General features: G+C 45.2%; 1 protein-coding gene across 1 annotated transcript; it reads left to right on the top strand.

Moving 5' to 3' along the window:
* Window positions 1–1,007: 1,007 nt before the first annotated feature.
* LOC137524168 (indolethylamine N-methyltransferase-like) lies at window positions 1,008–25,415 on the top strand. Its single transcript, XM_068243742.1, has 3 exons — window positions 1,008–1,184; window positions 20,448–20,655; window positions 22,575–25,415. The coding sequence occupies exons 1-3, from the start codon at window positions 1,034–1,036 to the stop codon at window positions 22,996–22,998; spliced, it is 783 nt and encodes a 260-aa protein (XP_068099843.1). The 5' UTR covers window positions 1,008–1,033; the 3' UTR covers window positions 22,999–25,415.
* The last annotated feature ends 589 nt before the right edge of the window (window positions 25,416–26,004 follow it).

The raw sequence follows: 26,004 nt of genomic DNA on the forward strand, positions 1-26,004 counted from the left end.
GCAAAGTGCTAGCTGCGTGTAGGAAAAAAAATTATGCAAATCGGCCCAGCGGGGCCTGAGAAATCCTCCTGCGCAGGTTACCCCGAGCTGAGCTCGGGATAACCGGCAAGGAGGTTAAAACAGGGTGGGTAAGAGATTATATTACCTATCTATTTTAATTAACATAACTAATGTAACTTAATGACATTATGTTTGTTTAGGCTGGAGTTCCACTTTAAGAAAATCTGTAGTCAACTTCGCTTCCCATATGATAATATTTTCAGGATTGTTCTTTAAAAATTAATATTATGCTGTTAAGCATTGAAGGTACTAATTCACAAACTGCTTCTATAATAGTACCTACCTTCTAATATACTAATTGAATAACTATGATCTGCATCTCACTTATTGGACTTGATTCCCAAAGCCGTGCTAACTCATAGCGCTAGTGTTTTGCGCGCGTTATAAGGTGCGTAACGGTTTTCGCGCGCAATCACAAATTTTCGCACAAAAACATGCAGATTTTTATGCAAAAATGCACGGTAGCGTGCAAAAAATGTGTGATTGCGCATGAAAACCATTACACGCGTTATAACGCGCGCAAGATGCTAGCGCGACCATGCGCTGAGCTAGCACAGCTTTGTGAATCAAGCCAATTGTGTGTTATACAATAAGATAAAAATAGTCATGTCATGTTTTCTTTCATAATTTAAATTAGCACCTGGTGAAATGTTGTTTTTTTTTCAAAAAAAAGTAATATTGAAACAAAATTTGCATAAAGTGATAAAAAGTCACATAAAAAGACATAAAGTATCTTTTTAGAAGTGAAGCGAATAATCCATCAGTTACCTCCTGACAAGAGACAGGTTGGTAATCACAGCTCAGTCAGCTGAAACCCCATGACTGACTTATGAGGGTAAGACACAGTCATGGGAAAACACTGGATCACGCAGTAATAGGTGTAGCTACCTGCTGCTGTATGCTATAAAGGAAACGCAGAAGGCAGGTAAGTACAGGCAAAGTGAGAAACCAGAGTAGAGAGGATCATTACACTATGGATTGTGGAGCAAAGAAATTCTACCACAAGCATGACTTTGATAGCAGGACTTTCCTTGATACGTATTTCTCGGACAAACTTGACATGGTGTTTGGAGATGATGCTTTGAAATTTCCTATGATGAATTTTCACTACGTGTTTAGCTCCGGTATGTATATCACAGCAAATATCCAATACACAGTAAATGCTGATATATATATATACATATTAACTACTTGCCGATTGCTCCACACCAATTGGCGTGAGCAGTGCGGCAGCCCCAGGACCGCTCCATGCCGATTGGCATGAACAGTTTTCTATGGGGCTAGCAGGAGATTGCGCGCAGGGTGCGCGCGCATCTCCTGCTTGGGGGCGGAGCTCTGCCCCGCCTTCAGACCGTTAGACAACGGTTTCTCCGTCTAACTACTTTGTACAGCGCTGCGATCTACAGCAGCACTGTACTGGGGACAGCCGTGTGACACGGTTGTCCCCCTGGGGGACAAGAAAGCGATCATGACAGCTGAAGCCTATGACAGCTGATCACGTGATTGGCTGGCAGAGGAGAGGGAGGGAGGGAGGGTAAAGTAAAAAAAAAATTTGTAAAATGTATTTAAAAATAAAAGACAAATATTTATTAAAAAAAAAACAATGTGGGGGCGATCAGAGAGCTCTGTTGGTGGGGAGAAAAGGAGGGGGGAATCATTTGTGAGCTGAGTTGTGCGGCCCTGCAGCTTGGCCTTAAAGCTGCAGTGGCCCAATTAAGTAAAAATGGCCTGGTCACTAGGGGGGGTTAACACCGCAGTCCTCAAGTGGTTAAAAAACATCTGTTTCTGAGCCAGATTCCCCCTTTAAATAGGGATGGTCAGGAATGGCTATTTTGGATTCCACAGAAATTCTGATTTCTGATTTTCCGTTTTTTCTGGTTTCAGATTTTCCAATTTCCGATTTCCTAGGGGCATTTTATTAGTCATTGTTGCATCAGTGAATGCAGTAAATGAAAAAAAATAAAAAATAAAACAGAAATCAGAAAAAATGAAATCAGAAAAACAGAAAATCAGTTTTGCGATTGGTCTAAAATTTTGCAAAAAAAAAAAAAAAAATCTGCGTTCTCTGATTGGTCGAATGCTTCTGTGTTCTATGATTGGGCTAAGGCCCCATTCACACTTGCGTTTTGGCTTGCAAACAGACCGGATCCGGATCGTATCAGGACCTGATCCAGATTGGAACCATACGGTTCCGATCCGGATCCGGTCCGTTTGCATCAGGCATGCATCAGGCATGCATCTGGATCCGTGGGGTTTAAAAACAAAAAAAATAACAAAATTACCTTGGGGTCTGCAGAAGGTGCACCTGGTGCACCTGTAGAATCAGGTCCTCCGCTGTAGGCCTCACCTCCACCTTCAACATACTGCCAAACAGCTCCAGCACGTAAGTCACTGCTGCTCCACTGCTGCCCATGTGTCCCCATCCGAAATGGCCGCTAGAATCTGCATAGGAAGTGGGGTGAGAATGTCAGGTGTTTGTATCCTGTGTGTTCTGTGCTTTCCGTTCCCCATAGGTTTCTATATCCGGATGGTGCAGTCAGGATCCGGTCCGGGTGCGTGGGCCGGATGATCCGAACCCAAAAAATAGCGCATGTTGGAAAAGCCTCCGGAGTCCTGATCCGGTCCGGCTCCGTACTGTACGGAACGGATACGTGTGAACGTCCGCATAGCCTTTGCATTGCTATGCGGAACGTACGTTCCGTTTGTACAGTATACGGTAGTGTTGTACGGATCATGAACGTTCGGGTCTTTGATCCGAATCTATTTTGTGAGTCGAATCATCCGAATCATCAAAATGAGTGATTCGGATCGCAAAAGGGGCGGGGCCAGGAGCGACACGCCCCCTCTCAGCGGGGCAGCGGCGTCCTGGAAGCAGAGCTGAGATGGATCGCTCTGTTGGATGAGAGCCAGCCTTGCAGGGACAGGTAGATGAGAGAGAGGGGACATGGGTGCCACTGCCAGATATGTGTAGAGCACACATACTGGCTATAACGTGCTGCTGATTACAGGCTGGCTGTTCCGTAGTTGTGCACAGTGAACACATTGGAAGTTTTTGGCTCAGCTCAGCACAGCTCAGTAACTTTGCAGGCACTGTGATTGCAGGGCAATATGATCCTCCTGCACTCGGCACTAAACAGCTGCACTTTAATTCTGGGAATGCTTTCTTTCACTGTGCGACCTTTTCTTTCAAAGTACACAGATGAGCATATAGGTGAAATACATGTAAAGCATATGATTGCAGCATGTGGGTATTGTGTGCAATCAATTCTGCTCTCTGCTCGTCCCTCCTCTGTCCACTCCCTGCCCTCTGTCCATCTTCTCCCCTTCTCTGTGTGTCCACCCCCCCTCCCCTTCTCCTGTCCTGCTATTCATTTCACCCCCAAATGCTTTGGTAGTAAAATGATCAGAGATTCGGATCAAAGATCCGGATCTTTTCAATGATCCGATTCGAATCATCCGGATCATTGAAAAGATCCGAACTTCCCATCTCTAGTATACGGTCCGGATCCGGCCTGGCAAATCCGGACAGGGAACGCTAATGTGACCCGGGCCTAAAATTACTGAGTTGCTGTAAATTAGATGTCTGTGAAATTCTATTTTCTGTTTCTTTTTACAAATTTGCGATTGGAAAAACAGAAATGTCCATTCCCTGGAATCCAAATGAGCATCCCTAATTGTAAATATGCTGATTTCTTTTTCTGCATGTAGCTTACAGCTTTTTTGGGGGGGGCACCAATTAGGCTTTCTTGGGGTTGTACAATATGCTAAGAATATTTTTTTTTCTAAATGCAATTTATCAGGAATAATACAAAAAAAATAATTATTTCTCAGTTTTAAGCCATTATAGTTTTTAAATATAACGTGCTTCTGTGGATAAAAGCCACACATTTTGTTTTGGCATTTGTCCCGGTTAATACAATGTTTACATTATGTCTCTATAATATAATATAATATTGTATAACGACAATATTTTATTTGGAAATAAAGGTGCATTTTTTTTCCGTTTTGCTACCATCACTAATTACAAGCCCATATTTGCGAAAATAACAGTAATATACCCTCATGACATACATATTGTTCAGTCAGTTCAGTCCCTAAGGTAACTATTGATGTATTTTTTTAAAGGTCATTTTTTTTTAATATATGCATTTTTTTATTTGGGTAACTATGGGAGGGTGGGGGAGGTAAAGGGGTTAATTTTAATGGTAATGTATGTATATTTATTAAAAGAAATGTATGTACAGTAGGTGTAATTTTACTCTTTGGCCACAAAATGGACGTCCCCACAGTTTTTCTTCCTGCGCGTAGTGTTAGTATGCTAACAGGACGTAACACGCGTATGTAACATTCATTTTATCAATGGCCAAAGCATCTCAATGATGCCAGTGGCATTGGTCATGGTCACTTAGGTTGGTGAAGGGAAACTGTGTTCCCATTCACTGGTCGGTCTACTAACGGCAGCGATGAGGAAGGGCGCGCGAGTGCCTGCTGGAGCCCCCTATAGTTACTATAATAAAACACTAGTTAAAAAAGAAACAGCATTTTTTTAAATATATATTATTTTAAATATATAAATAGTTACCTTAGGGACTCCAATTTTTAATATGTATGCCAAAAGTGTATATTAAGCGACTCTGTAACATCAAAAACATCCCCTGGGGGGTACTCACCTTGGGTGGGGGAAGCCTCTGGATCCTAATGAGGCTTCCCACGCCATCCTCTGTCCCACGGGGGTCTCGCTGCAGCCCTCCGAACAGCCGGCGACAGACCCGACTGTCAATTCAATATTTACCTTTGCTGGCTCCAGCGGGGGCGCTGTGGCTGCTTTCGGCTCCGAAGTAGATGGAAATACCCGATCTCAGTTGGGTCCGCTCTACTGCGCAGGCACCGGAAACTTGCGCCTGCGCAGTAGAGCAGACCCGACGGCGATCGGGTATTTCCGCCTACTTCGGAGCCGACAGCTGTCAGAGCGCCTGCGCAGGAGCCGGGAAGGTAAATAATGACGTCATCCTGTACGGAGGGCCGCAGCGAGACCCCTGAGGGATGGAGGACGGCGTGGGAAGCCTCATTAGGATTCTGAGGCTTCCCCCACCCGAGGTGAGTACCCCCCAGGGGACGTTTTGACGTTACAGATTCTCTTTACTGTTATTGTAGCAAATAGGGCTTGTAATTATTGATAGGGCACAAAACACACAAAACTGAAAATCACATCTTTATTGTGATAGCCAGGACAAATGGACAAATAAAATGTGTGAGTTTTCTCTACAGTAGCATTGTACCTATAGGGGTGTAATTTTAGAAAAAGTGCCCTCTCAGGCAGCCTACCGGGGCCCTCTCTGTAGCAGCTGCCTCTGCGCATGCGGCCGCACTCCCGTAGCCGACACCGTGGCAGATAAAGTCAATCTATGGAGAAAATGGTGTATCCCTTATGGGAGGGAGGCCAGCGAAGCAGTACGCTGTAGATAAGTAGTGAGGCTTACCCCAACCCAGGTTCCCCAAATGGCACACTTTATTATGAACCCCCTTTATGAGGAGGTTAATTTTAAAAAATCCCACCAAAAATGACGTAGTTGACAAAGAGTCATTTTTTTATCTCTAAAGGGCAGAAATCACAGTACATTCCTAAATTTGTGGAATTAAGTGCTTTAAAACGTCCAGCGTGCGTACACGGCGATAAGGTAGTGTAAGGGTTAAGCCTGGTTCACAATGACAGATGAAACGCCATGTTTAACCCACTGCAAACAACCACAAAGAACTTTAGTGATAACTTCAAGTGAGCAAAACATTGTTTTTACTAGTTGACATCTCCAGGACATAAATGTTAGTCCTCTCGGCAGTCTTTGTGTAGTGGTGTGTAGTGGCCATCGTGCTTGTGCGCACATTCCTGGGAGTGCAGGCAATCACAGTTTTCAAGCCCCTATGGTTGGGCTGAGGTAGTTCAATGAAAGTTAAAGGATACCCCAACTGAAATGTGACATAATGAGATAGACATGTGTATGTACAGTGCCTAGCACACAGATAACTATGCTGTGTTCTTTTTTTTCTCTCTCTGCCTGAAAGAGTTAAATATCATGGTATGTAAGTGGCTGACTGGCTGGTATGTAAGTGGCTGCGCCGTCACCGCAGAGCAGCCGCCGCCGTGCATCTCTCACATGTGATTCTCTCACATGTGACTCGGCGGCGGCTGCTCTGCGGTGACGGCGCTGGAAGTGCTGCCGCTCTGTCTCCATGTCAGAGCGGTCAGCTGTTTGTTGGGGAGAATATATTGGCACCTGGTCCTGGTGGGGAGAGGGGGGTCGGGCAGACATAGGCATGCTCTGCATGCTAAGCAGTATCAGATATGCGGCTTTGCGTCCAGAGCGGGGAAAAAGGTTACATTGTAAAAAAATTAGATTGATTTTAAAGTTCTGCATTGGCTTTTTGGTTCACTGAAATACTAAATAAAACATTGCAATACAGATTTAAATTTCAATTTGGGGGCTAACAGTTACTCTTTAAGGGCAGAAATCACATTGCAATGCTAAATTGGAGGCATAAAGTGCTTTAAAACATCTTGCATGTGTATACATCAATCACGTAGTTTAATTAGTGTACTGCTTCACACTGACAGACCAAACTCACTGTGTAACGCACCGCACACAGCTGTTTGTGTAGTTACAGCCGTGCTGGACTGGTGCGCACCATGGAAAGAGTGCAGGAGATGGCGGTTTTCAGAGATGCTGTGTGCGGGGACTGACTTAGTCTTCGGGCAGGCCTGACCGTGCTTTGCAGACCAGGCATCCGTGGTCAGATGGACCCTTGACCCAACGCTGTGGGCCAGAGATGACACCATTTGCCTTTCAACATCACGGTACAGTTTGGGTATCGCTTTTTTTGAGAAATAGTTGCCGCCTGGTATCTTCCACTGCGGTGTGTGGCTTTGCTTTTGTGTGCTACTTTTCCTTATGTGGTCATCCCATTGCAGTTTCTGCTTTTTCATCATGTACCTTCGTAAGGAAGTTGTCCCTACTCGGGTCTTGGTCTTTCCACGGCTCTGTGGCAGAGAGTACAGATGGCATTCCTCTCATCTGAGGCAGACACACAAAAAAAATTCCACACTGCTGAGCCCTGGGATGATGGCACTTTGGTGGTGGCGGCCGGCTGAGTGTTAAGTGGGGTGCCAGAATCAGAGCAGGAGGCAGAAGATATGTCTTGGTTCCGTGCGGAAGCTGAGGAAGATGAGGTGTTCTGTGTTAAATAGTCAACTACATCCTGACAATCTTGGGGGTTGATGACAAGTGCCTTCTGAACACTGTACTTTGGTCCAGGGCCGCACAAAATCACCACAGCTTGACCCCAAACAGATCTGCCGGGTGGCCTGCCTTTGGCTCTGCCTCTGCCTGTTTTGTCCATATTGGGGGGAATGTAGTGAAAGGTATGCACTGACTTGACTAATACAATGTGCAGTCACACAGGTACAGTGAACAGTTTTGCAGTGACTGGTATATAAAACTGCATGCTGTCACACAGGTGCAGTGAACAGGTATGCACGGACTGGTATCAATTTAATGTGCAGCTGTCACACACACACAGGTACCGTGAACAGGTATGCACGGACTAGTATTACAAATGTGCAGCTGTCACACACACAGGTACACTGAACAGGTATGCAGTGACTGGTATATAGTACAGGTACAGTGAACATGAACAGGTATGCACAGACTGGTATTACAAATGTGCAGCTGTCACAGGTGCAGTGGAAAGGTAGCACAGTATAGCAATTAGCAAGGGCCAGCTGCGACTGACAGGGCTGTATGTGCAAGTGTCAGTGGGCCACACACAAAACAACATATCACAAGAACATTAGCTCTCAAAAGAGCTGTTTTGGGGTGCTTTTTAGCAATAAGTATCAGCTAACAAGCCTAATAACCAGGGTTGCTCATCACTATTCGCGAATTAGAATTTACCCGTCACGGGTTGTTTTTCATGAATCCAGACTCGAATTCGAAGATCGATACCGATCCCGAATTCGAATGTATCTGGAGAGTGACGCTCGAATTCAGCTGAATTTGGCCGTGATCACAGTGATCACAAATCCGGATTGCCGTACCCAAGGGATAACATCATTGGGCCAATCAGAAGGCCCCCAGCTGAGGCCCTAGCAACCAATCAGAGGAGAGGAGCCTGGCCCTTCCAGGGCCGGATTTGTACTCTTTACCGCCCTAGGCCACTGTCACCAGCTGCCAGCGGCCTAGGCGGCCTTGGCCTAAGTCCAGCCCTGGGCCCTCCCCTCCTCTATATAAAGCAGCAGCCATCTTAAGGAGCCCGTCCTTGCTTGTGACTCTGCGGTACTGAGAGCATCTCCAGTGTTGCTGTGTGTCTTAGCAAGTGCTTTCCAATTGTTAAACCCAGCGTTTTGCATTCTAACCACCTTTATTACACACTAGATGGAGCATTGCCCGGGTATGCAATTGGCTAGTGTTAGCTCTGTCCACTTTTTCTAATCCTAACACACAATTACTCAATGATGACCTAGTTTGTGAGCTTTGCGGTCTTTGGCATCAATAATTGGCATTGAAATTAAATAAATCTAATTGGCTGTGGCTCCTCTCCTTTGAAAATCAATAGGTGAATTTTGATTAGCTTTTGTAGGCTCCACCCACTTTTCTGAATATTAATCCCAGTCACCTAGTGAACAACTGTGCAAAGTTTAAGAACCCTGCCATTGACAGACAGTGTAAGAATGGCTGCAGTTTACATTCTGGTAGTTAAGTTTGTATTTTTCTCCACCCACTGATGTCCTAATGTTTCCCGGGTATGTATTTGGCTGCTGTTGGCTGTGGCCACTTTTTCTAACCCTAACACACAATTGTCAATAGTCAATAACCACGTTTGTGAGATTTGTGGTCTTTGGCATAAATAATTATCATTGAAATGAAACACATCTGATTCGCTGTTTGTGGCCCCACCCCTTTTCTAAATATTTAACCCCAGTCACCCAATGATCAACTGTACCAGGTTTGAGGCTTGTGCCATTAACAGTGCAAAAATGGCAGAAATGTAAATATTCCCCTTGAAAATCAATAGGTGAATTTTGATTGGCTTTTATAGGCTCCAACCACTTTTCTGAATATTAATCCCAGTCACCCAGTAACCATATGTGCAAAGTTTTAGAACCCTGCCATTAACAGTGTAAGAAAAACAAAAGTTTGCTTTCTTAAAACAGAAAGAATTTGCGATAATTCAGGTTGGAGTGAGCTTGAGATGTCTCCCAGTGCAACACTGCTGAATATATGCAAATTATCCATTATTACCCTTAGAAGCTAAACACACCTCCAGAACTGCTGGAATGCAATGATGTGTCAGCTTGTTAATTTGTACAGAGCCATAATAATCCAACATGCATACAGAATGTTTTGAATTGCTTGATCCTCATCAGTGCATGGCATGGATTAATTTGGCTTTATGCAGTAGGGCTTGTAACACCGAGAGGTACAGACTAACCAGCAAGCTCATGGTGTCCCAGAATTTATTGGAGTGTGTAAGGGACTACAATGGTCCTAAAAGCCCCCTTACTAAGATGTTAAGAAAAACAAAAGTTTGCTTTCTTAAAACAGAAAGAATTTGTGATAATTCAGGTTGGAGTGAGCTTGAGATGTCTCCCAGTGCATCACTGCTGAATATATGCAAATTAACCATTATTACCCTTAGAAGCTAAACACACCTCCAGAACCGCTGGAATGCAATGATGTGTCAGCTTGTTAATTTGTACAGAGCCATAATAATCCAACATGCATACAGACTGTTTTTTTTTTTTTTTTTTTTTTTTCTTTTTAAAGCCTTTCAGATTAAAATCACTTAAAAACCAGCCCTCACACGGATCTCTCCATCAGGTTGGCAGCGATCTTGCCCTTCCTTCACTGTTCAATCATCATGCCGGCTTTTATTAAGTCTGTTCTTTATCAATAAAAAGAAAACAAAACATTTTAGAGCAATGAGCTCCACTCCTTTTGCTTCCACAATTCTTGTGCCTTCTCCTCTCCAACACCTTTTTTTTCCGCCAGGTACACCACATACAATCTTGCTAAGAAAATATTGCACACTGCTTCAAGTGACAACTCCTCCTTCTGGAATACTATTAAGTTTCTTACATCCCACAAAACTTCCTTAAGTACGGAGAACACAATCCACCCCTTCCTATCCTTCTCCTTTGCACCCAGTGACACTCCACCCATCACCATTGAAAGAGATGTGACCCTAACCTCCACCACCACCTCTAAAAATTTCCTCAACTTCCTCCGAAAACCCTTTGCAAAATCACAATCCCAAAACACGTGGTCCACATCCTCTTCCCCTCCACACCCTTCTCTTGGACACCTTCCTGAGGGAGTCATACCCCTCAATTTGCAAAAAACCCTAGTAGGGAGCGCTGACACCAGAGCCATCCAGACAACATCTTTTTGCCTGTTTGTTATTCCTTTAATACTCATTCTTTTCCATACTGTCTCCGCTTGTGCACTTGTCATTCCTTTTATATAACATATTATATCATTTCTTGTGATCCATTTTTTTATATTCTGCTTGTTTATGTCTGTTAAGGCTGCTCCTGCCATATTGAAATTGTCCAGAATTCCTTTAACTTTTTGGTAGCATGATGTAGTAGTGTATGCAACAGGCTTGCTCAAATCCTTAGCGACCCATCCCAACCTGTTCCACAACCATCCTCCCAAGTACCTCACAAAATCCTTCACCCTCCCCTCTGACTCCAACACTCTACGGACAGACACCAGATAGTGCAGAGACAAAAAGGAAGCAACATCAGGGAAGTCCCAACCACCCAGAGACACACCCTTGTGAACCGTCACCCGTGCCACCCTCTCCATCTTTGAACCCCAGAAGAAGACAAACAACATTCTCTGCACCTCTTGCATCCACCTTTTGCCAGGAGGCAAGACCAAACAAAAATACAACAACAACGGCAATATCACAGCTTTCACCACCAACACTTTCCCTGAAAAGGACAACTTCCGCAACCTCCACAAATTCAACTTTCTTACCACTTTTCCTTTCACCTCATCCAAAGTCTTTCTACCTTTCATCTCTGCATCAAACACCACACCCAACACCTTGATCTCCTGACTCACCGGCACTTTCTCCACTTTCAAAGGTACAGGCCTCCCAAAGGAAACCAGTTGGGACTTCTCCCAATTCACAGCCATTCCAGACATTCCACAAAACACCTTCACATGCAAATTCACCCTGTCAATATCAGCCTGAGACCCGCCCACAAATGACACATCATCCATATAAGCCAAATACTTCACCTGCTCTCCACCACCACCTGGCACAACAAACCCTTTCACCACTTTATCCCGCTGGACATACCTCAGCAAAGGCTCCACCACACAAATAAAAGCCATAGGCGACAGCGGACACCCCTGCCTGACTCCGGACAAAACGGGGAATGACCTGGACAAAACCCCATTTACCAAGACTTGGCTCGAAATTCCAGTGTAAAAACTTCTAATAACTTTTAGGAGACAATCAGGGACCCCTAATTTTGCCATCACCCCGAACAGGAAGGAGTGTGATACTCTATCAAATGCCTTTTCCAAATCGATACCCTCAATGACCATCGGCACTTTATTTTCCTGTGAAAAATTTATCATGTCCCTTAACAAAACCAGGTTATCGACGCTTCTTCGACCGGGGACCGCACAGGTCTGCCCCTCTCCAATCATAGATGCTATCACACTCCTTAACCTGTTTGCGACCAATTTCGCCACTATCTTGTAGTCCACATTCAACAGCGAAATCGGCCTCCAATTTTTTATCAATTTATTGTCTCCTTTCTTATAAATCAGGGTGATGACTCCCTCCCGCATTGATGGGGACAACCGTCCAGAAGAAAAAACCTCCTGGACCACCTCCACCACTTCCCCACCAATGATAGGCCAGGCCCACCTAAAAAACTCCACTGGGAGCCCATCCTTGCCTGGAGTCTTGCCTGTTTGCATGGCACCCACTGCCGCCCATACCTCCTCCGTGGCCACCGACTCTTTCAACTGCTGCACCTCCAACGGATCCAAACACTCCTCCAACACCTCTTCACAATACTCTTCCATCTCCACATCCGACACAACATTTCCTCCTCCATACAAATCCACATAAAACTTCTGCACCTCTTCCACCACCTCAGAACCAACCACTTCTTTCTCATCCACCACCACTGACTCTAACACTTCCCTACTGGACACCACCTTCTTAAAGAAGAAACGGGAGCAAGACTCCCCCTCTTCCAAATCTCTCACTTTCGCCTGATACACAATCCTCTTCCCACGTTCCATCAACATTCTCTTCATTCGCTGTCTTGCCTCCTCCAACTCTTCCTCCACCTCATACCCCCATACCTTCATCTTCACCAGATACTGCAATCTCACTTTCCACCTTTCTTCCTCCTCTCTCTGCAAACACCTCTTCTCATACGCCAGATTCCTGAAAAAGCCAGAAATCCTCCTCTTCACCCAATCCCACCATTCCAACAAATCCACAAAACCTCTCTTCCTGCGCACCCATCCTGCATATTCCACCCTAAATCTTTCAAGTACATCCACATCCTCCAACAACTCCACATTCAACTTCCAGACTCCCTTCCCAAACACCACTCTCTCCGACGCTTCCAAGGAACAAAGAATGGCTCTGTGATCAGAAAAAGTGACCTGGTGATAAGAGACAGCAGAAACCAACACATACCTAGAAAGTAAAAAGTAATCTATGCGTGACTTAACCGTGCCCGTATCTGAAAAGTAAGTATATTCCCTGTCCCTACTGCCTGCCGCCAAAGCTGCATCCTGCAGTCCAAAATCTGTCACAATCTGGTTGAGGATCCTACTGGTGGAGTCCAGCTTGGTCTCTCCTGACCCCACTCGATCCCCAACCGATCTTATACAGTTCAGATCGCCGGCCACAATGGTCTTAATGCGGCCTGGCAGATTGAACTTGAGCACCTCCAAAAACTCCGCCCTCTCTTTCTTGTCTGCAGGAGCGTAACAGTTAAAAAGACGGTACTGGGAACCAAAGAAATCAAAATTCACAACCATCATCCTTCCCGGAATGATGACAGCATGTGACAAAACCTTTATGCCTGGGTTATTAAACAGCACGCCAATGCCCTCATTCCTACTCTGGCAGGCAGGGGACCAGATGGCATTGCCCCCTGTCCATTCCCCAGAGCCTGGTACCGTCTTCAATATACACTCCTGCAGACAAAAAATATCCGCCCTAAAATTTGCGAGGTCCTGCAGGACTGCAGCCCGGCGGTATGAGGAGCCAATCCCCCTCACATTTACTGACAGCAGGGACAGGACCATCACCAAAAGACACCACGTGTTATGCACCCTACACTCAGCCATCATCACTTCTTGGATGCCCTGGGACTCTTCCTTAAGCCCACTGTAGCGGGCTCCTGCTTTCCTTTTCTATTTCTCTTCCTTTTTTGTTTCTTTGACTCCGCCATATTCCAGTCCTCTGGACCAGAATCTCCAGCAGCACTCGGCCCAGGCACCTCTGGGTTAATCCTCCTAGCTGGTTTGGTGTTTTTCCAGCTAGGGGGTACAGGAGACTGCGTCATATCAACTTTTAACTCTCCCTCAGAAATGTCACTGACAATACGCATTTTTGACACATGGGTGTCATCACTCTCTGATTCCGTCACAGGCTCTTTTCTTTCCTGATAAGGTGGTGGATAATCGCTGTCACTCTCTTCTATCACCACCTCTTTCTCCCCTTCCACTTTCCCAGGGTCAGTTATGTCCATCTCACTCTCCTCCTCCTCATTTGCATAACCTCCTCCCACCTCCTCTGACATCATGCTGGCCGATTTCCCTCCTTTATTTGAATTTGGGGAGCCGTTTTTTTTGGAGGGAAAAGAGGGAGTCCCCTGCTGGGATCTCCCCACAGCAGTGTCAGCCTTTATCTTTTTCCCTGCGCTTTTCACAGGGCTGGAATGTGCTGGCAGAGTCTTCTGCGAGAGAGCAGAAGAAGGGGTGGAGTCAGGATTGTGCAGGGGATCAGCTGACTGTACAGCTGTTTCCCCACCTGCATTCCTCTCGTTCTCGCCGGCTGAGCCGGCTCCAGGGACTGTGGCACTACTGCTCCCAGCGGACCTGCGGCTACTAGCGTCCATGGCAGGCCGCTGGGAGTCTGTGCAGACATCAGGCACCTCTGCCTGGCTGATGAGAAGCACGGGGGAGGCTTCGGTACTGGTGGCAGGGGTCAGGGAAGCCTCAGCATGCTCTCCAGGCTCACGCTGCGGGTCCCGCTCAGCAACAGCTGAGCTGGTGACGTCACTGGCATCGGGGGAATCCCGCTCTGCTTGAGAGCCGGGCACATCTTCGGGGAGCTGCTCTGGGGGGGTTTCCTCCACAAAATCTCTCTGCACAGCCCCAGCCTGACTCTCCACAGCGGGGGGACTCGGGGCAACCTCAGTCACAGCACATAAATCAGCTTCTCCAGTCCTACTCGCTGCAGACACGGCAGCCGCAGCCTTCTTGCAGGCAGGACCGGCAACATTCTGCACATCACAGGGAAACTCTGCAGACAGAGGCACGGCGTCCTCTTCACCCCCACTCCCCACATCATCATTTTCATTCACATCCTCGGCAAGTTTCCTTTTTTTAACTCGCTGCGGCTTTTGCACCTCCTCTGCCTGCAGCATCTGGGAATCAGTCACATCATCCACAGGGGGGACAGGGGGGGTCTCTGCAGCGGTTGGGCCCGAATGACACACACTGGTGCCCTCTCCAGCTGCATCAGCAAAGGGAGGCTCAGTAACAGCCTCAGGGTCCCGGGGCTCCACATGGGGAGCCAGTGACCTCCTCCTTCCCCTGCTGTATGAACCAGCTGCAGCAGCATACGTGTAAATCCTTGTTTTGCCACGCTTTTCACAATCTTTGGCCAAGTGGCCACTTATCCCACAGAGGTCACAAACTTTCACCTTCTTACAGCTGGAGCCAGGGTGCACTGGCTCCTTGCAATGTCTGCACCGCTCCTCAGAAACACAACTTCCGGCTCCATGCCCGAACATATAGCACCTCCGGCAGTAGAGAGGCTGCCCAGGATACGTGACATAACCTCTCTCCCCAGCAATAGAGAAAACAGGGGGCGGGTGAACTACATCATGCCAGCAACCCTCCTGTCTCTTGAACTTCACAAAAAACTTCATTTTGCTTCTGTAAACACCAATATGGTTATATATTTTTTCAGCATAACTTACATCCTCAAAATATCTGAGCATAAACAGCCTGACCACATCTGGCTCCACGAATGGATTGTACATATGTACATAAATCTGTCTCGCCTTTTCGTTAAATAATGGCGTGACCGACTCCAACCAATTAACATAATCTTCCCTGCTCTCTCTATAATCTGCCAGCACTTTTAGCGCATCTTCCTCATTATGCATAGTAACATCATAGGCCCCTTGTCCTGGAAAATCTTGTATTGCGAACATCTTGCTCTTATTCAGCTTCAACCCCTCCACCAGTACCTTATCGATGAACGCCTTTGGTCCATGCTTCCTCCAATCCGTCTTTACTACAAAGCGAACTGAGTTCCGAAGTTTTGGCATGCCTCCTCCACCTCCTCCACCTCCTCCACTCGACGCAGCTGCCATCCTCCCCTCGTTTATCCAGGGCCCCCACAAGGAGGACCCTTAGAATACCTCTCGTACCAAGACCAAGTATACTGTTTCGGATTGTTTGATCCTCATCAGTGCATGGCATGGATTAATTTGGCTCTATGCAGTAGGGCTTGTAACACCGAGAGGTACAGACTAACCAGCAAGCTCATGGTGACCCAGAACTCATTGGAGTGTGTAAGGGACTACAATGGTCCTAAAAGCCCCCTTACTAAGATGTTAAGAAAAACAAAAGTTTGCTTTCTTAAAACAGAAAGAATTTGAGATAATTCAGGTTGGAGTGAGCTTGAGATGTCTCCCAGTGCATCACTGCTGAATATATGCAAATTAACCATTGTACCCTTAGAAGCTAAACACACCTCCAGTGTAACAGTGTAAGAATGGCTGCAGTTTACATTTTCCAGTGAAATTTGTATTTGTCTCTTTTTGGTTATGGGAATAAAAAGTATCCTATACTTTATTCCAGGTAATGTACTATGTGTGTGCCAAATTTCATTCAAATCCGTTCAGCCGTTTTTGCGTGATCGAGTAACAAACATCCAAACATCCGAACATCCGAACTTTCCCATTTATTATATTAGTAGGATTGATTGCATTGATTTATAGATAGATAGTGATTTGATTGTTATAGTTCAGTTTAGCTACTGTAGTGTATATACTGTATACTGTGCTAGGCTAGTGTTAGGTCTGTGTGCAGGCTAGGGCCTGCTAGCCTAGGTAGCCTTAGCCTATTAGCTTAGGTAGGTTAGGGATTATAGTTAGTTGTTGTGTACTACTAGTTTACTTAATTTGTACTACTAGTCTGTGAGTTTATTTAGTGACACAGCAGCAGTAGTGTGTTAGTTACTTTACAGGCCAGCATCTGTTGTGATCTGTGACTGCATCTGCCTGATTCTATTGACTGCGTCCATGTGTGACAGACTTTGATTGTCACTGTCTGCCCGACAATGCGGCCAACCTGCTTGCTGCCATCACCAGGGGACACTTGATCCACGTTCCCTGCTTGGCCCATGTCCTGAACCTGGTGGTGCAGAAGTTCCTGTGCACCTATCAGGGGATGGACAATCTGTTGGAAGCAGCTCGGAAAAATGTGCACAATTTCCACCGCTGCCACAGCAAACGTAGCCGACATGCAGCAGTGCAAGGGCCTGCAAAAGAACCTCCAACCACAAAGTTAAACCCTGGCCTCGCTATGTCACATATCAAAAACTTTATTTGAAAAACAAGCACAACCTGTATCAAAAGACTCTAATAAAAACATTAAAAACACTTAGAACTTGAGGATTGATCTGGCAGCCCCTGCATCCCACACACGCTTCACATACATACATCCATACCATACATCCAATGAGGAAGCAATTACATATATTGGGATTGACCACAGAGCTCTGGGTAGACAATTCAAAGATTCCCTCCGGCAAGGCAGTCCAAAGCCTATTCCAATTTGTATTAGCCCAGCCACGACACCGGCTAGTCATCTAAGTGCCATCTTGCTGGAACTCCACCCTGGAGATGTTGGAGCGGCTGGTTGAGCAGAGGAGGGCTGTTAACCGCCACATTGTTGAGGGCACTCTCGCCGGCACCACCAAACTCCAGCTCCTCTCCAACGCACAGTGGGGGCAAATGCAGCAGGTCTGCTTGGAGTTGACTCCCTTCCTGCAGGGAACCAATGGTGAGCGAGGGATGGGCATCCCTCTGCCAGTGGGTCCCCTTTGTTGGTCTGCTGGACAGGGCCCTGTGTGATTTGATGGATGTTGGAGAGGAGGCCCTGATCCAGCTGGAACAGCAGCCGCCTACGCAGTCCACTTCTGCGCAGGATTTTGAGTTGTTGGAGTAGGTGGAGGAGTTGGAGGTCCTGGACATTGCTGTGGAGGGGGAACAGCGGAGGGCAGCTGCAGTGGTGCGAGGGTGGAGAAAGGAGGAAGAGGCTTGGGGGCCGGAGGAGGAGGACAGCGTTGTAGCCACTGACCCTGATGTCTCTGCTGCCCTGTTCCCCATGGCAGCGTACATGCTGCGTGCCTGCGCACAGACCCCAGGGTGAAGCAGGTGCAAGCTCAGGAGGACGCCTGCATCAGCATGATCCTGGACCCACGGCTGAAGGGGAAGGTGGGTCAGTTCCTGCCTGCTGGAGACACTGAGCAGCGAACAAGGGAGTTGCAGCAGATCCTTGTTCAGCGATTGGGGGAAGCCTTCCCCCAGTCTTCCACCCCCTCTGTCCCTGTCCAGCCAGCACAGCAGCCGGTGCCTGCAGTCTGCAGCAGCAGCAGCATCAGGTGCCCAGGAGACCTGGTGTCCTTGAATAAGGCACTATACATGACAGTAGAGAAGCCGAGAGAGCATGCAGCAGCATTCTCCTCTCAAAGTCACAGCCAACACCTGACCCGGATGGTGGCCAACTACATGGGGTCCTTCAGCGGGCTTGACACCGGTGAGGAGCCTGTGGACCCCTGTGGAGTGAGCTGGCGCAGTACGCCCTGGAAGTCCTGTCTTGCCCCCCTTCCAGCATGCTGTCCAAGAGGTGCTACAGTGTGGCCGGTGGCGTGGTCACGGAGAAGAGCTCTCGTCTGTCCCCAGAGTCCATGGACAGACTCACATTTTTGAAGATCAACCAGGCCTGGATTGAAGGCATGTTCCAGGCACCTGTTCTCGGCGAGTGGAGGACATGAGGTGCCTGGAAATTATTTTTTCATAACATCAACTTTCAGTCCCCTGCTAATTTGGCCTGTTTTTTCTTTAGGTGCTGTGGTACCACCACTAGGTGCCATGGCCTAGGCTGTCTGCTGCCATTTATGTCCTTCGGACTGCTGCTGCATTACCTCCTGTCTGTGTTCTCACCACCACCACCACCAGGGTCCACTCCGTTATGCACTAGCTATTTTACACACCCTCAAAATAGCTACTAGTATTATTAGTACTGTTCTTGTGTAAAAAAAAAATTGAGGTGTCTGGGATGCAAACTGTGCTGTCCGAGTTGTGGGGAGAACCGTGGCTGTACGACCACTTCCTGGAAACTCACGGTTGTTATTTTATTTGTGCTGTGGTACCAATGCTAGGTGCCATGGCCTGTTACTTTGCCTGCTGCCACACGTCACTACTCCTCCTCCTCCTGCTGCTGCTGCTTTAACCTCATGCTGTCTGTGCTCCCACCGCCAGGGCCCACAGAATTATGCGCCACTAGCTATTACGCAACTACAATAGCTTACTTTTGTGGTTAAAAAAAATTAAAACATTTCAGAGGTGTCTGGGTTGAAAACTGTGCTGTCCCAGTTGTGTATTGGACAAAATGTGGGCTGCATGACTGCTGTCTTGAACCTCCTGCTGTTCATGTTTATTACAGCCGTGGTACCAACGCTAGGTACCATGGCCTGTTACATTGCCTGCTGCCTGCCACACGTCACTCCTACTCCTCCTCCTGCTGCTGCTGCTTTAACCTCCTGCTGTCTGTGCTCCCACCGCCAGGGTCCACAGAATTATGTGCTGCTGCCATGGGCCACTAGTTATTACTCCACAAATATAGCTATGCTGTTGAAGAACATTTTTTAAAACAATTCTGTTAAGGAAGAAACATTAAGTTGGGTACAAAAGGAAGAATATGAACAAAAAAATTAAGAAGAAGAGGATGGTGAAGAAGAAGAAGAACCAGATGATGAAGAAGAAGGAAGAATATGAACAAAAAAATTAAGAAGAAGAAGATGGTGAAGAAGAAGAAGAAGAAGAACCAGATGATGATGAAGAAGAAGAACCAGGTGAAGAAGAAGATGAAAAACCAAGTGAAGAAGAAGAAGAAGAGCAACCAGGTGCCAGTGAAGAAGAAGATGATGAAGATGATGGTTGGTGAGAAAGAAGATGGTGAAAAAGAAAACGGTAAAGAAAAAGATGAAGAGAAGAAAAAGAAGAAGGTAAAGACAGTGAAGAAGAATAATCAAAAAAAAATACAGAAAAAAAAGTTTTCCATCAATTTTTTTTTAATTACACCTCCACATATATGTGGTTTCCCTTTAAAAAAAAAAAGAAGATGCGTTAAGGCCATTCGAATTCGTGATCACGCCGAATTCAATTCGTGATCACGGCTCAAATTCAAATTTGAATCGAATTCCATGGTCGTGATCATGGCCGAATCCGGATTTGACCCGGACCCGGATTCTAATGTACTCGAATCAAATTTGGGTACATTCGAGCACCACTGCTAACAGCCTAACTAAGCTTCCCCTAATCTCTGAAGCAACCTCTCTCCCTTCTCTCACTAACTACGCAGCACACAGAGTGAGAACATGGCCGACGCTTCTACTTTTTATAAAGGGGGGGGCTCCAGGTGGGAGTGCAGCCTGATTGGCTGCCATGTGTCTACTGACTGTGATGTAGAGGGTCAAAGTTTAGCCCAATGATGTAGTATAGGGGGCGGGTTGAACTCGTATAACGTTTGCATTCGAACGCGAACCACCAGTGTTTGCGCGAATAGGTTTGCATGTGCACAGTTCGGACCATCTCTATTGCTCTAGAATTTTTAGTGCAAGGATGTCATCAATACTACTGTATCCTGTAGGATCAGAAAGTAATTCAAGCATTCCTTCTCTGTAATCTTGGTCATTAAAGACGCAATTTTTCTCCCTTGTCCATCAGCATGATCAGTATGTTCACATTGTTTTTCAGACCCATCTACTTGCTGTACATAGATAGATTTGCTTAACAGGAGTTTTTAACAATTCTTCAGGTTTTGTGAAGGGAGATGTTTTGATTGATGTCAGCCTTGGTCCCCTCGTTCATCATCTCTATTCAGCCTGTGATATATTCAAGGACATAATTATACTGAAGCTCAATGAGAGGTGTACCATGGAGACAAGCAGATGGAAGGACACTCGAACCGGAGCTTATGATTGGACGCACACATCAGCCCATGCCGCCAAGCTAGAAGGAAAGAGGTGAGGACAGGTATTGTACATGCAGTCTCTGAAGGGATGAAGGGGCTTCAAGCCATTTTATGTTTTTTTTTCTTCTATTTTTTGTTATTTAAGGAGAGTTAGATGGTGGAACTGACCCAAAGCTGTTGAAAGGGGGGGGGGGGGTTCAAATCTACTAACCTACCCTTCCTACCATACAGGAGATGATACTTCAGATCAGGTGTTGTTGTGGCTACACTTGTTATGGGTGTGAAGATCTCAATGGTCACACCTGTTTTATGACCCTTGTGAGATGGGCTACAAAACAGTGAAGGGCATCAAGGTCAGGCAAGGGCACATTGGGGGGGGGGGCATCAAAGTTTCCCTAGAGGGCCCCATGTATTGTTGTTATGCCACTGCTGCGGAAGGAACAGAGTAAGGAGTTAAAGGTCAACTGAAGCAAGAGGTATATGAAGGCAGCCATATTTATTTCCTTTTAATCAATACCAGTTGCCTGGCAGCCCTGCTTATCCTCTGCCTCTAATACTTTTTTCCATAGCCCCTGAACAAGCATGCAGCAGATCAGGTGTTTCTGACATTGTCAGATCTGACACTACTGCAGCCAAATAGATCAGCAGGGCTGCCAGGCACCTAGTATTGGTTAAAGTGGACCTGAACTCTTGCACAGGACACAAGGAAAACATAACAGAAATGCAACCTGTATGTATTTAAAGAGTTTAGCCTGTGTAATTCCCCCTCATTTGTGTCTAATCACTAGTTGTAATTTGATCTCCCCCTGTGTCACATGACTGCCTATGGCAGATAAGCAGATTAGCCCATTTGAAAGTACAGGCTGTAAACAATATGTCTGCTTCCATGGATCAGGAAGTAGAAACTGTGCAGGTTTATTTTAGGATTTGTATCAGATGTAACAAAGAAATGTTTTTTGTTTAAAGGTTATTATGCTGCTGACTGTGTGTCTTTTAGAGCAGAAAGGAGTTCTGAGTTCAGGTCCACTTTAAAAGGAAATAAATATGGCAACCTCCATATTCTTCTCAATTAATTCGCCCTTTAAGTAAGTAAGGTTCAGGCATAATGTGACAATACAGTAAAATTATGATTTCAATTCAACACTTACTGCCTTAGTTTTGGAAAATCATGTTAAAGGAATACTATCGATCTATGCGTTTATTTTAAATGCTGTATGTTGTAGCACACATTAGGACAAGTACTAGGAGCAATTTGATTCCTCACACAGCTGTTCCTCTCAGCTGTAAAATCCTCAGTCAGTTTTGGCATCAGTGTTGGATACAAAATGTATCTAATACTGAGCTCCCAGAGGGCTAGACCATGTCTTTGCACAGGGGAGTTGCTATCAACTCCTCAGTTTATAGCTTAATTATCACCTTGCTGAAAGAATCTTGTTGATATGGTGGTAAGGGGTTAAAGATTCTAGCAATGTGTGTTTATTATCTTTGCTTTTCTTGACTGATAAAGATACTAATAATGCTAATTGTAGACAGTGGTCAGCCCCTCTCAGCAGCTAAAGTGGATGCAGCCTGGAGTGAATCACCACAAGCAGGCAGCCAGGCAAGCAGTCTGAGTGTAAACACACACTAGTGTTATAGCTAGTTATATTCCAGCAATATAACAGCTCATTTAGTTACCTGTTACCACCTCAGCCTATTTCTCCTCATGTCTGCTGCATGCTGTGAGTGACACAGTGAAATATATTTGTGAGCTGTGTGACAGAGTAACCAAGCAGCTCAGGGTGACCCAAACTACTATGAGCTGTGTGAGAAATGAATTTTTAAGCAGGGATAGCGAGAGAGAGACCTGAGTGAATAAATAAAGTGCCCCTAGCACTAGTGGTAATGTGTACACTAATATAGAGTATTAAAAAAAAGGTTGTTTCAATCGATAGTATTCCTTTAAGCCTCTGTTATATTTTTCTCCCTCAGTGCCCAAGTCCAGGACAAGGATGAGCAGCTAAAGGCAGCCATCAGTCACGTGATATCATGTGACTTTGAAAATGAAAACATTACCCATCCTGTTGTGCTTCCACTCGCTGACTGCATCACCAGTGTATTTCTAATGGAGAGTATCTGCAAAGATGAAGAAGATTATATGAAGATCCTGGGGAAAATGTCAAAGCTGCTGAGACCCGGAGGCCACCTGATACTGATTGCGGTGTTAAATTCATCCTATTTTATAGTTGGAGGAGAGAAGTTTCATGGATTTGGATTTGATGAAAGCTTTGTGAAAAATGCCCTCAGCAAGCTGGGCTTTGTTATTGATTATTGTGCAGTGCAGAGAAGGAAGAATGACAGCAAACTTATTAATTATAAAGCTGTTATGTTTATTGCAGCTTGCAAGGCCAAGTAGGTTAATGTGTACCCAAGGTGACATGTGACACGATGAGATAAACATGTGTATGTACTGTGCTAAACAAGTTAACCACTTCATCACTAAAGGGTTTTTACCTTTACGGATCAGAGCAAATTTCACCTGTCAGCGCTCCTCCCATTCATTCGCCAATGAATTTAGCACTACTTATCACACATAAATGATCTATATCTTGTTTGTTTGCCACAACTTAGGCTTTTGGGGGCTGATATGTGTTTTCAGTAATTAATTTCTATGCATTTTAAAGGAAAACAAAGGAAAAAATGAAGGAAAAAAAAAACATTATTTCTCTAATTCCATCCCCTATCATTTTAAAATAAACAATGCTATTGTAGATAAAGCCCACACATGTTATTTTCCCATTTGTATTGGTTATCCTTGCTAGGGTCAGTTCCTATTCAGTAAGGAGTTCAAGGCAAGACTCCCTAACACCGCAGGGTGGCCTCCTGAGCGCGTCCCAGTGGCTGCAGCTCTTGAGCGCTTTGAGTCCGACAGGAGAAAAGCGCTATACAAATGTCATTATTATTATTATTATTATTATTATTATTACAACATTTAACCAATATCCCTAGTACAATTTGTAGTGACAGTATATTATTTTGAAATACAAGTATATTTTTTTCTGTCTTGTGTTTTTGTACCTGATCTCTAATTATAAGCAATTCTTAACAAAAATAACAGTAATATACCTTCATATAATACATAGTAAGAAAAAAAAAAGCTGTGTCCCTAACTTAACTATGTATGTACTTTTTAAAAAATGCTGTCACTTTTCTTTTTTAAGGCTGGTTTCACACCAGGACGTTGCGTTTTAGGGGACGTTATGGTCGCATAACGTGCCCCTAACGCAACGCCTGGTGCTCCCTGCTTTGGACGTCAGAGTGAGCCGCGTTGTGCAGCTCACTATGGCGTCCGTGATGCCGTGATGCGTACTCTTGCGGCATCACGTGGTCCCGCCCGGCCAATCGCCGCACAGAGCGGCCGCTCCAGGAAGTAAACACTGCACGTCACTGAGTGCAGTAAATATTAATTAGCCATGTGCCTGGCCGCATTCCGCTCATCCCCAACGTTACTGAGCATGTGCAAACAGTGTAACGCGGCTCTGCCGCTTACAAAGTACTGCATGCAGTACGTTGTCTTGTGGCGCAGCGTTACTAAGTAACGCAACGTGGGCACTGTGAACAGCCCATTTATTTTTCATTGCTGTGCGGTGGGGTGCGTTACAGGCTGCTCTAACGTGCGCCTGTAACGTCCCACTGTGAAACCAGCCTAAGTGTTTTATTTTGTTAACTGTGGGGGGCAAGGAAGGGAGAAAGGAGGGTTTAATTTATTTTTTATTTAATTTATATAATGTAAAATTTAGTGTAAATTGTTTATTTTGAATGTATTTTTTACCACTAGATGTTCCCACACACATACGTTTGTGTTCTCTGAGTTCAGAGCACACAGGCAGTGTTGTAACAGAAATGATCATTGGCTTCTTATTGAAGCCATTATCACTCCCTAACAGGAAAATTGATTGGCTTAGGGAACACATGTACCCGTTCACCAATCACAGATGTGTCAGTCTTTGTGGGACCACTTGGCAGAAGTGCGTGCATGAACGGCCTCGGCCAAGGTGAGCAATGTATTTAAATATCCTGTTGCCACTAACAGGGGCAAACAGGAGGTTTAAATGCGTCCACTTGTCCTTAAGTGGTTAATAACTAGGCTGTGTTTATTTTTTTCTTTTCCAGCTTGAAAGAGTTAATCTTCAGGCATGCAAGTGACAGCTTCTCTCTTGTTGAACCTTGTCCAGATTGTAGCATATCCCTCACTGATAAGGAATAACAGCCATAAAAGTTTTTTTACCTGTAGAATACAACTTCTGACTGTAAGGGATAGATAAAAAGGTCAATAGTTCATGGATTTTAACTCTGGTTCACTTAATAGACTACCATTGAGCAGAGGAAATAAAATATTAAATCTACTTTGTAAATGTTTATACATAAAAAGCCACCATGGGATATCTAAAAAAAAGTATTTTTTAGGCCTTTTTTACACTTCAGAATTAACCTAGCGATTTCAGCAGCGCTTTCAATCAATGGCGATCACTCGCATCTTAACCACTTCACCACTGAGGGGTTTTACCCCCTGACCACCAGAGCAATTTTCACCTTTCAGCCAGTGCTGGGCCGAAATTACGCATTAGCGTAATTACGCATCGTAATTCACTACAAATGCACCGTAAGCGTTACGTGTAAGGTTACGGTATTACGCGTAATTAATTACGCGTAGACCGTGGGTTACGTTTTACGCGTAACAAATTACGCGTAAGACAGTAAACTCCTATTGAAATTACACAGTCTGCCGTAATCGCGTAATATTACGCTCCCGTATAATATAAAAAAGCCGCCGACTTTAAGGGTTAATAGCAAAGCCCCCTTAAGTGCTAAGAGCCTCAAATTTGGAGAATATATTAAGGAGATCAGAAGGAATAAGAGGAAAAAAAATTTTTTCAAAAAGACTTTATAGTTTTTGAGAAAATCGATGTTAAAGTTTCAAAGGAAAAATAGATACATTTAAAAACCCGCCGACTTTAACGGTTAATAGCAAAGCCTGCTTAAAATTTAGAAACACCAAATTTACAGGGTATATTAAGGGGATCAGTGGGAATAAGAGGAAAAAAATTTTTTTCAAAAAGACCTTATAGTTTTTGAGAAAATCGATTTTTAAGTTTCAAGGGCAAAAATGTCTTTTAAATGCGGAAAATGTCAGTTTTTTTTGCACAGGTAACAATAGTGTTTTATTTTCATAGATTCCCCCAAGTGGGAAGAGTTTTACTTACTTCGTTCTGAGTGTGGGAAATATTAAAAAAAAAACGACGTGGGGTCCCCCCTCCCAGACCTCTTTAACCCCTTGTCCCCCATGCAGACTAGGATAGCCAGAATGCGGAGCACCGGCCGCGTGGGGCTCCGCACCCTGACTATACCAGCCCGCATGGTC

This window comes from Hyperolius riggenbachi, chromosome 7 (assembly GCF_040937935.1).
Source record: "Hyperolius riggenbachi isolate aHypRig1 chromosome 7, aHypRig1.pri, whole genome shotgun sequence".
NCBI classification, from domain to species: Eukaryota; Metazoa; Chordata; class Amphibia; order Anura; family Hyperoliidae; genus Hyperolius; species Hyperolius riggenbachi.

Coding starts and splice junctions, on each gene's coding strand:
- LOC137524168 (XM_068243742.1), top strand. CDS start 1,034: ATGGATTGTGGAGCAAAGAAATTCTACCACAAGCATGACTTTGATAGC. Junction 1,185..20,447: donor TCACTACGTGTTTAGCTCCG/GTATGTATATCA, acceptor ACAATTCTTCAG/GTTTTGTGAAGGGAGATGTT. Junction 20,656..22,574: donor GCCAAGCTAGAAGGAAAGAG/GTGAGGACAGGT, acceptor TTTCTCCCTCAG/TGCCCAAGTCCAGGACAAGG.